General features: G+C 34.3%; 1 protein-coding gene across 1 annotated transcript in view; it reads right to left on the reverse strand.

The window, feature by feature from the left end:
• LOC143222110 (ETS homologous factor-like) overlaps positions 1–2,462 on the reverse strand; it is a 58,974-nt gene extending 56,512 nt beyond the window's left edge. The window contains exon 1 of the mRNA XM_076448069.1: positions 2,294–2,462. Coding sequence (XP_076304184.1) covers positions 2,294–2,352 — 59 coding nt within the window. The 5' untranslated portion in view covers positions 2,353–2,462. The remainder of the gene's footprint in view (positions 1–2,293) is intronic.
• Positions 2,463–12,441: the final 9,979 nt, after the last annotated feature.

Genomic DNA, 12,441 nt, shown 5'->3' on the forward strand with positions numbered 1-12,441 from the left:
CAAGGCTTTTAGCAGTGTTTGGTCGGATTTTTTACAGGGAACTGATTTGTAGATCTTTAAAATCTTTTTCAATGTAGCTTTTCCCTCCCTTTTGCTGCTTTGTTTGATCTTAAACTTTAGAACTGGATATGATGTTTCTGTGGAAATATGTTTTTATAGTTCTTGGTCAATAGCAGAGATATTTTACAATTTACAACTTCAAACTGCATCACGTAAATATTTGGTATAGACTATAAAACGATGGCAATTATCTTCTGTTTCATCTATTTTCTGATGCCACCACACTATGTTTTCTATACTGGACAACGTATTTCAACAATAAAACCAGAAAAGGATTACCCCACATATTCTTCATGAAATATTTGGACTATGAAAGTAGATTTGGAAACTTTAGTGGATAGTAACTGACTGTTGAATGAAAAAAAAGTTTCTATTTCTATACCAAGGTCGTCATTTTCAACTGGGAAAATATTTAAAGTTTTGTAAGTGATGAATAGCACAGAAACGAAAGATAATGGTGTATAACAACATGTTTTTAGATTAGACACCTCGCACGATCTTTAAATAAAAATAATGTGCCTAATCATTTGTAGTTATATACTGCTTTAAGAAAATTAAACGTGTAGCATATTAAAGTCACTGATATACTATGGAAATCAATAATTTGCCAATCGTCGTGTTTTTTTGTCTACATTTTAAACTATAACGGTTTTATTTCGAAACTGTAGAAGCAACATAATGTTTAATGGATTTGCACCTACTCTCTCTCTGTATATGATTTATTGCTTGAACATAAGCTAATGTATTATTGTGTAGTTTTTTCGTTTGTTTAGTTTTTTTTGGTTATAAAGCAATGTTATTAGTTATCCGATTGTAGCAACATTAAGACTTGATTTAGTGTTAGTGTACAATCTCTGTAAACTTTAACATATGTTACAAGTAATAAACACATCTTTTTACTAGACAAAAGTTGTTTGAACCTCGGTAACAAACACCTGACAAGATTTCTTGTACCAAGTAAACAGTGAATAGAAATTCGTTTCATCTGCTCTTTCTGTCCCTGCGGAAATTTATTAAATGTTATCACTTGTAAAATTACAAGGTCTAAAGATATTTTACTACATGCCACGTTCCCTGAGAAACACTTAATCTTGTTGAAATACATGGAGAGAAAATCTAACAGACCTAAGCTTTTGTTTTTAGTTGAGTTTCCTAGTTCAAAGCTACAACTTTATTTTAATTGAATAATTGCACAGAATCGTTGTGAAATACAGTAGACTAACATCCAGTAAAATGTTTTCATGTTTTCAAATGAAAATTTAGAATTCTTTTAATCTATAATAACTGTAAATTAACCCTGTTATGTTTCAGGTCTAGTTGAGTCGGCACTGGATTTTCAGAACGTTATGTTTGTTTATTGAATTTGACACAAAACTACTAAAGAGTTAAGTAACTGCGCAAGGCGTTTCTAATTTTAAAGTGACAGACTAGAAGGAAGGCAACAAGTCAACATTACCCACCACCATTCCTTAGGCTACTAATTCTTTATCAACGAAAATTAGGATCGGCTATCATATTTATCACGTCTTCACGTCTAAAAGGGCAAGCATTTTTGAAGACTGGATTCGAACCCGTTTCATTATTTTTAATTTATTTTAAAATTCTCCAATTCAGTACAACCAGCAACATAGCACATGTATCTTAGTTCTGAAAATAATAGGTTTTGATAGTTTGTTCTTAAAAGTAAAGCTAAACAATTGGTAACCTGTGCTCTAATGAGGCTAAAAATGTGGTACAGCTTTAACCAGGTAAATAGCATGACATTTTTGAAGTAAAAACTCGAGCTCAAGTACTAGACAAAGAGTCCTTACAGTTGTTAATACAGTTAGTGTTACAACTATATTTACCAGATCAGGGTTAACATTTCTAAAATTTTCCTCTTCATCATAAGAAGCATTATTTGTTTAATTTATACATATATATATATACAGTACTTCACTCACCACTAACTGCCCAAAACATTTTAAGTTTCATATTCACGTTTTGGTGAAAAAATAAGTAACAAATAAGTAAAATTAATATTGTTTTTGACGATCGCATATTCTAAAACAATTAACTATATATATATATATATATATATATATATATCTTGAAAGAATGAAAACATTTAAAAATTCAATACGTATGGACAAATGCGTTAAGATACGACAGAAATTTCTAAGAATCTTAGCAAGATAAAAAATATATTTATATATATATATATACACCATATTAATACTTAAATTAAACCCACATCAAAGAAGGGTCCTCTGGCGTTGCTGTCTTGCATTGGCTGTCTATCATGTTTAACATTCGGGCCTTACATGAAAATGACTTGTAACCTAGTAAAGACGGGTCCACTAATCTGCTGTGATACAAGCTGGGTTATTTCATTGCTGGAAAGGTAGAGTCATGAGCTACTGGCGGCGTTGTGAATATTTCTCAAGCACATGCACTGACTCCTTGTTTTATCCTCTCAAAAACGAAATAGACCGCGCGTGTACAAACCGGTTTGTCCTCGCTGATTTGCACTTTATAATTGTTATATTGATAGTTATTGTTTGTTCAACACAGTTTTTGTAAGGATTAGGTGCTTGCTTGGACTTCTTCCAAAAAATAACAAAGCATAGATAAATGTACACACGCACACACACGCGCGCGCACACACAAACTTAAAGCTTAAAAACTGGGGTGCTAAATCTACATGATTTAGCAGCATATCGGCAACGTATTATCATTGCACAACGATTTACATGTGAAGCCTTACCCTTGAAGAAGTGTGCTTGTACAGATATGTTTTAATATTTATAAATTGTTTTCGTCACGTACGTGACCAAAATACTTGACCTTAAATATATACACATGTAATTCGTGCTTTTTTGATATGATATAATTATAAACTTTATCTGTTACAAACAAACACATCTAACACTTCACTGAATTAATGATGTAATTATAAACTTCATCTGTTATAAACAAACATGTCTGCCACTTCACTGAGTTAATGATGTAATTATACACTTCATCTGTCATAAACAAACATATCTGATGCTTCACTGAGTTAGTGATATAATTATAAACTACATCTGTTACAAACAAACATATCTGACACTTCACTGAGTTAACGATGTGGTTATAAACTTCACTGTTACAAAAAAACATATATGACACTTCACTGAATCAATGATATATACTTAGAAACTTCATTTGTTTCAAACAAACAAATGTGATACTTGATTAAATCATAAATGCGAGGTGTTTTTACATCCTTAAAAGCCACGTGCTATAATACAAATATAATATAACAATAAAATACAAATTTGTTGTATTGGTATTTGTGTTCTCTGCATACAGGGGGTTTCGAAACCCGATTTTTAGAATAGAAAGCATTAAGTTTTACCAGTGAGCTAGAGGGTATGTGGAAGAGGGCAGCGGCATCAGTGTTATCACCGGTGAAGGAATGACCAGCACTAAAAAACAGTCAGAAAATGTCTATAGAGATGCATGCTATTACAACGTGTTATGAGTTCAAGTTTGCCCATCATTTCAACCAACACATGAATAAGATCAAATAGTGTGTGCAATTATTATTATTACTACTAATAATAATAATGAGCTGTTTGAAATACTGGAAATAAATATGAAATCCTTGTATTTCATTTGGCTCACCACTTTCTCACCGACTTTTATCAACTTATACGAATTCGTGTGATATTATACTACGTCTATACAAGAATCCAAGTGTTTCCATGGTTTCTGATAATGAGTGTGGTTTACGAAAACTGGTTTAACTCAGTGAGTTGTGATGAGATGAATGATAGACTGGGTTCCTCTGGTGAACCGGCAGTAATTTTAAGGGCTTACAACGCTAAAACCTGAAATTCGTTTCTCTGCGGTGGACAGAACAGATAGTTCAACATGGTTTTGCTTTAAGGCAAACAGGCGATCGGATAGATTAAGTTTCATATTTATTTTTAATACGCATATGTAAGACTAAATGATGCAAAAAGAAAACAATATTAAAATATGAACCTGTATCTCTTGTTAATTAGTCTACGTTTATTGACGGTTCGTCGTGGTATGTTCGTTTTGAATTTCGCGAAAGCTACACAAGGACTATCTGCGCTAGCCCTACCTAATTTAGCAGCTACTCATCACTATTTACTGTCACCTTTTAAGCCACTCTTTTACCAACGAATAATGAAATTGACCGTTGACGTTTAACCGTCCACGACTGAATAGGTGTGCATGTTTGATGGAACGGAGCTTTGAACCCGCGACCGTCACGTGGGGAATCAGGTACCCTGACTACCATGACGCTCTAGTTCTAAGTCCTATGTAAACCATAATGTAAAAGTTATGTATAAAATTGTAGACCTATATGTTCGTGGTGATTTATTGTTATGCTGTTGTATCTTGTATCATAAACTGTAAGTGCGTGTTACCTCTCTAGCTGTTTACAATATATACTTTTTCCCATTTTGAAATTACTTTATGGTCGTCAGGGTCTACTAATTTGATTTTATGAGAATATCGGATTGCAAAATAGTCAAATCATTAAACATTCTGTGTTTCCAGGTAAAATTTCAGATGTTTCAAGACCTTCCGGATACGTGCGTGCGACACACTCATATTTGGACATTTTCATACCATTCTTCTATGACATTCAAGAAAATAATATTTTACCCAATCCATCGTCAAGTATAATGAATTAGACAATTTGCAATCACATGAAACAATAGAGAGTTTGATAAAGTTTTAAAATACGCCAGTAACTGTTACAGTTAAAAATCATGGTTTGTGTGTATGATAGAATTCTGAAAATAGCAAAAAGGGGATGTGATACAGTTATCCTATATTATTCCAAGCGTTTGGCTATTTATTTTTTTTTTAATTTTCATTAACTTTGTTAAAACTTGGGATGGCTTAAAAATTTGTTTTGTCCCTTTTTTCAAATTCCTGACTTTTCCTTCCAGGTTGGTGATCGTTCTGGATTGTGATTGGCTCAGCTAGTAGAGTTGATAACGCCTACCAATTTAGTCTGGTCAGTGAATAGTTGAGTTTTAATTTGGACTTCGAAACTGCTCAAATTAGAGTCATGCCTAAATCTGTATGTGAATAATTAACAATTGTGTATGTTATTATATTTCTTGTAATTATCTTCAGTTTTGCTGGCTTTAGTCTCCATTCTTGTATTAATAACCATTAATTTATTTGTAAGACGCCTGGTGTCCATTTGCATCCTCCTCCATGTATGCCCTCTTCTGTTTCTTCAAACAGCTTCCAAAATTTACTGATTAAATCTAGCGAATTTCCTGTTACTGTAGAACTTAGTTTCCTTTCGTTGCTTTACAAGAATGAATTAAAAATATTTCTCATGTTAAAAAAACACGTAGGTTTAGGAAGTCTTGATAGAAATCAATAAAAACCTTATAACCCAAGCGCTTTCAAAAGGTCGGCCTTTCTTCTTCAGGGGCAAACTAAAGAAATGTTTCTTTAGATGTAATACTTTAAAATACTATCATTGTTGTGGCTTTTTGCTGGACGTAAGACATAAAAAATGTATTTCAATGCAAAATTTTAGTATCTAATCATCTGCATGAAAAAACATGGGACTATATAAATTTTGAGAGAAAGTGACAATGATAAAAAAGTATTTTAATGAAACAAAAAAGTCTCTAAAGGGGCTATGTTCCAGGTACTAGAATTTAGGTCTTGTAAACCTAGAGGGGTCAGGTTCGAAAGACCTCTTCTTCCCTTCAGCACTTGATTAAAATCTGATCAGTGTTTATTTAATTACTACAAGATGGACAGAGTCTAGCCAATCTACGTTTTCACTCTGACCATTAGGTCCAGCATGGCTAGGTGGTTAAAGCACTCGACTTGTAATCTGAGGGTTGCGGGTTTGAATCTCTTCACACCAAAGTGTCAGATTCTACTCGATCATCGTTTATTCAGCAAGGTATAACATTAAGAACTAAAACACTGTGGTAGGTCAGCATAGCCAGGTCGTTAGGGCATTTGACTCGCAGTCTGAGGGTCGCTCAAATCCTCGTCACACCAAACATGCTAGTCTATTCAGCTGTGGGATCATTATAATTTGACGGTGAATTATACTATTAGTTGGTAAAATAGCAACCCAAGAGTTGGCGGAGGGTAGTGATGACTATCTGACTTCCCTCTAGTCTTACATTGCTAAATTATGGACGGCTAGCGCAGAAAACAAACACTCTGACCCATTTCAGGGCCATTTACATGTACGTAATGATATTTATAATGCTGTGTTAAATACGCTTTCACTTTATTCGATTGTGTTAAAGTCCACACTAAACTAACACTTCCAGTTATATTTTTCACATTTCTCAATAATTTTTAATTTTGTCAAGGGTATTCACAGAATTTTTTTATTTTATTAATTTATTTATTCATTTATTTATTTTTATTCCTATAGAAATGTCAATAGGAGGAGAGGTACTTAGGACTAGTTTTATCATATATGCAGATACGGCCAACTTCACAACCTAGATCAAATTTTTCGCGAAATAATTTAGTGGAGGACGTTGGAGTTTATCAGTTAGTGTTTGTGTGTTTGTATATAACTTTTGACGAACCTCATTCGGGTATTCTGTAAGCTGTGGTAAGTAGTGTGTTTGGTAATCTTTGTAATTCAGTTTTAATATGTTTTGAAACAATATTTATCCATATTGGTGTTTCTTAATAGGTTTGTTAGCATTCAGGTTTTTAAAATTAATTTTGAATAATATCTAAGATTGGCTTTTTCTACTGTGACCTTGGATTACTTGGTTAAAAAGAACATTGAAAAGTAGTTCACTGCGAAATAGCAAAATATTTTATCTCTACATCCTCCATGCTGGATTGATAACGTTGTTAATTGATAATTATTGGCATCTGTTCTTAGTAAAAGTGGATCTTCAGATAATGGGCACGTTAGAACAGAGGCAGCAGTTAGTTTGTTTATTTGTTTTGAGTTTCGCGCAAAGATACACGGGAGCTGTTTCTGATGGCTGTCTCTAATTTAGTTGTGTAAGGCTGGAGGGAAGGCAGCTAATCATCACTACCCACCGCCAACTCTTAGGCTATTCTTTTACCAACGACTAGTGGAATTGAACGACACTTTATGATGCCCCCACGGCTCAAAGGGCGAGCATGTTTGGTGTGACAGGGATTCGAACCCACGACTCTCGGATTACGAGTCGAGCGCTTTGACCACCTGGCCATGCCAGGCATCGAGTCATCACCACCAACCGTCAACTCTTGGACTATTCTTTTATCAACGAATAGAGACCACACGGCTGAAAGGGGCAAACAATTTTGGTGTGACGGGGATTCGAACCCGCGACCTTTAGATTACGAGCCGAGTGCCTTAACCACCTGCCAGTGCTGAGCCTTGTATGTTTTGTTGTTGTTCTTGAGATCTAAGAGGCAGAACTCTCAGAAAAATGTTTTAGAAATTCGCGCAACATTTGCCGTCCTCAATTTAGCAGTGAAAGACTAGCGGGAAGGCAGTTAGTCATGACCACCTGCAGTTAACGCTTTCGCTACCCCTTTAACGACAAACAGGAGGACTGACCGTCACATAATAAAAGAGCGAGCAACGCTCGTGGTATGGGAATTTGAACCCGAGACATGCACATTGCGAGTTCTTTAAATTTTAACATTACTTTGAAACTTTTTAAGATATACGTTTGTTGAGAATGAATGGAACATAGGAGTTCTCTTTGTTTTTAGCGTGTTTTATTTTCATTTTCGTTAAATAACCCTAAAATTCAGTACATGACTGTGAAGTGAAAGTTATTTACATATAATGTTCATGCAAAGTTAGACGAATGTTATAACTCCCGGCCCATTTCTTCCCCTTCATTATCTAAAACCTGTTGCAGTTAAGTGGTTGTGTTTATTGAAAGGAAAAATTATTTGTTATGTAATGTATTATTTTAAAAGTGTAATTATTCAGAGAACCCATAAGTCCCCCGTTAGTATAGCGGCAAATCTCCGGAATTACAACGCTAAAATCAGCGGTTTAATTCCCCTTGGTGTGCTCAGCAGATAGCACGATGTGGTTTTGCTATAAGAAAAACACACACACAGAACCAATAACATCATCCAACTACGGTTTGAAGATCATTTTAAAAATCTATTTGATTTAAATGAACTCAGAGAAATGTGAATAATATTTAACTATCTTATCAGAACGATTCACTGTTTTAAATGGAACGTTTCGTTCCGTTTAACTTAATACTCCATGAAGAAACGTTTATGGACTCTGATAAAATTACTGATATGTTTTACCTTTCAATTTAATTTTTAAAACCTTACAGAAGGATGTTGAATGTGCGTGGGTTTTGTGGATCTCAGATGAAGCTCTGAAAATTAATCTACACTGAGTAACATTTTCAGATCTCTGTAATCCTTATTTCACGTTAGAAATGAAAACAACTTTATCTAGGACTCGAATTATAAAAACCCCTACTGTCAAATGTATTATCTTATCGTGTATCTCAGAACGGCTGATATGAGTATTAACACTTCAGGTTAACCTGAAGATGACCTAAGAAGGTCGAAATGTTGTATTCTGCTTTATTAGTAAAAGTTTTAATACCCATACCAGCCGTTCTGAGATACATTTCTACTTCAAGCGGGTTTCGCGTCATCAAGAATTATTAACTTATTTATGAGATTCAGCGTTAATTAAAATTTCATCATACTTAATCATACTTCAGTACACAATGAAACAATATAGGTGCAAAAAAATATGAGGTAATCGTTGGCTTCATAGTTTAGTTATTCGTATAAAAAGGAAATGTTAACCAAATGAAAGTCAATCAGTCAATAGTTTCCCGACGTAAACTAATTATCAGGACTGACTGTCACAGTTCTGGTTTTGGTTATCACACATCTGAACCACAGACCTGATCTGCTAATCCACTCAATAACCACTAAGCTACTCACAGTATGCACAAACATAAAAAATAAATACAATATAATATTATGAAAATTACTCGTTTCAAAAATATTTTACGTGAATTTATTTGTATATATCGTTTTTGATAAACATTTTTTTTTATTATACATCGTAATTGATAAACCTTCGCTGATATATTTATAAGTATGTAATAATATTTAAACCCATGTTTACTAGTCTAGCCACCCGGATATAAATATTCTTTGCTTTTACCTCATACAAGGGAATATGGTCATATTGAGAAAAGATAATACATGTGTGTGTTACCTTTGTCACTGTTTCCCATTCTGATCATGTGGAGACATACCTGACTAATCAAAACAATATTTTTAAAAACGGGTTTGTTCATTTTTTATCTTGCCTTACAGCAAACGATAAGACAAATCGCTATAATTTATTTAGACACTAAATAATAGAAATATATGTTGTTGTCAACTGACGCAAAATTATGTTGGCAAGTGTACGCTGTTGCTTTAAACGTAAATAAATTTCACCACACTAGCATGATTGAATTAACATCGATGTAGAAGTGTGGTTTTTAACAAGTGTTTCTTAACAACTTGTACAGCCCTTCACGACCAACTTGGCAGTTTACGTTATTTAACAAAAAAAACAACTCAACAAAACAAACCAAAACGGACAGAATATTCATGTTTAAGTCTTGAAAAGATGTACTTGTAATTTAGGGGTTTGCGAGTACTTGAGGAGATAGTGAACCGGCCCCTGATATCGAACAGGTTGCGCGGAACCTAAGAGGTCCGATATATTTTGTTCAATACACTAATAGTCTACGTTTGTAGTTGAATTTAAGCCAGTTATTACACTTTATTCGTGATGTTTCAGAACCTGTTGAAGTGCTAGCAAAGTTCGCATGGTAACCTGTTAAAGTGCTAGCAAAGTTCGCATGCAATTTTATTCCAAGTAAAATTTCCCTGCAAATAAAATGAATTGAGCTAAGTCGAACTTACGTTTGTCACACCCCTGAGACGTGTTGGCATAATTAACCACGTTTTCTGTTTAAACATTTAAACAGTTAGCATTGTTTAGAGTTATTAAGAGCAACAAAAGTCGAAAATAATTATTTATTACTGTTTAAAATGAAAAAGAAAAGAATAGTGCATGTTGCATCATTGGTAGTTTTATCAAAGTGTATATAGTATAATAAGACTTAGTATTTGCTCATGTATTTATCCGTTTTTGTGTTTTTTAACAACACATATAGAGTTTCACAGATGATATGAAATACTCTACTTTCAGATTGCTGATAGTGTAAATTTAACGAAGTGTATTGTAATAATTTATCCTGTATTGTAGCTTTTACAGCCTTCCTCAATTCTGATTTTATTTATTTCGTTTGCAAACCACAGAAGAAAGAAAGAAACGTGTTAGAAACGTTTAGTTCTTCAGTTATAAATATACACGGTTACCTTTACGAAGAATTTTACGGAAGGTGACGATTCAGGACAGTTTTGTTTTGGTGGTAGACGGTGCTAATAATAGAAACTAGGATTTGTCTATGACTTAATAACCTGATTGTGAACAAGCTAGAGTGATAGAGTGACTTATAAATAAAGCTCAATCTGAGCTCAGAGTTATTAGGTAAATAACATCCTTATTCTCGCACAGACTAAATCGTTTGGAGTTATATAATACACAGTACCTATGACTTAATAGTTCTCACCATGACATGACTTTTCTTTTCTGCTCTTTGGTGAGGGTATCCTTATCTTATTGTCAGAGGATATATGTTTACGCATTACTTTAAGAAGTGAAATTAACATTGTTTTCGGCCTTCCATAACTATTTCATGCTAAATCTTGTAAGGCTATATCATGCAATTAACAAGTATTTTTTCAGTCTTAAAACGTTCACGAAATTATGGATCTGAGTTTACTTTCTTGAGGGCCTCAAAATACCAATGAACGTACGAACTCAAGTTTATTTTCTCGTGAACCTCAATAGACTAATGAATGAATGAACTTAAGTTTATTTTCTTGTAGCGTCAAGACACTAATGAATGCACGTATTTAAGCTTGTCTTGTGTGAACCTCAACAGACAAATGAATCAACAAACTTAAGTTTATTTTATTGTGGGTCTTAACAGAGTAATGTTTGTTTTTGAATCTCGCGCAAAGCTACACGAGAGCTATCTTCGCTAGCCGTCCCTAATTTGTTAGTGTAAGATTAGATGGAAGGCAACTAGTCATCACCACCCACCGCCAACTCTTGGGCTACTGTTGTACTAGCGTCACATTATAACGCCCCCACCACTGAAAGGGCGAGCAAACAAACAAACAAAATACGCTTAAGTCTCTTCGACTGATTAAGTTTGTGTTGATTTAGCGCAAGGCTTAACAAAGAAATGAGTGGGTTTCGCTATACAATGAGCAGTAAATAAATGCGTTTGCTACAGCCAACAGTGTAACGCATTGATTTCTAGAAACACACTATGTTTTCACATAAAGTGCACTACCATACTTACGTATTGCATAATCTGGTTGAAGAGTCAATGAGCTGCAGACAGTAATGTGCAAAACTATTAGGACAAGATAACATTTTGTCATTATTCCGTTTTATGGGGCCACTGGATTAATTCTTCCATACCCTTACATAATGTAAATTATGGTAATACTTCACTGATCCAGCTGAATCAGCCAGAGCGAGAATACTTATTATTATTTAGAATTCCAATATACTTGTGCCAATGACATGTTATAAGGATTCTGTATGAATGAACGTACTGATAAAATTTAGGTTTTGGTACCCCGTGCAGTGTCTTAACTATATGGAAAGAAGCTAGTAAGGAGTTAACATATGATACTTATATACGCTGGAATAAATTAGTTTAATAACACAACACAAATAAAAATTAATCAAAGGGGTGTTTAACGCTATATATTAAGTTTTGTTGACCTGCCACGACCCCAAAAAAACATAAACTTGTCAGTATAGCAGAGAGGTCTCATAAATCTTTACGTGATATTGGATAGTCCAACCAGGTACGTAAACGAAGACTGCCACTGATCTCAAGCATGAGATAAGCAACCATCTATCAAATGACATTAAAGTGGGGCCCGGCATGGCCAAGTGTGTTACGGCGTCCGACTCGTAATCTGAGGGTCGCGGGTTCGTATCCTCGTCGCTATTTCCCAAATATTTCCTAACTTAGAGTGAACACTCCCAGTGTCAGTAGATAAAATTGAAATTAAATAATAATTTCCACCACATTCCGCCCACCTTTTATTAAATTATACTTTTTTGTTGAAACTACTTTTTAGTTTTCACACTTGGTAAAGGCTCGACATGGCCAGGCGGTTAGGGTGTTCGATTCTTAATATAATGGTCGCGGGTTCTAATCCCCGTCATACCAAGCGTGCTTGCCCCTTCAGCCGTGGGGGCGTTATAATGTTACGGTCAAT

Source organism: Tachypleus tridentatus, chromosome 8 (genome assembly GCF_004210375.1).
Source record: "Tachypleus tridentatus isolate NWPU-2018 chromosome 8, ASM421037v1, whole genome shotgun sequence".
Taxonomy (NCBI): Eukaryota; Metazoa; Arthropoda; class Merostomata; order Xiphosura; family Limulidae; genus Tachypleus; species Tachypleus tridentatus.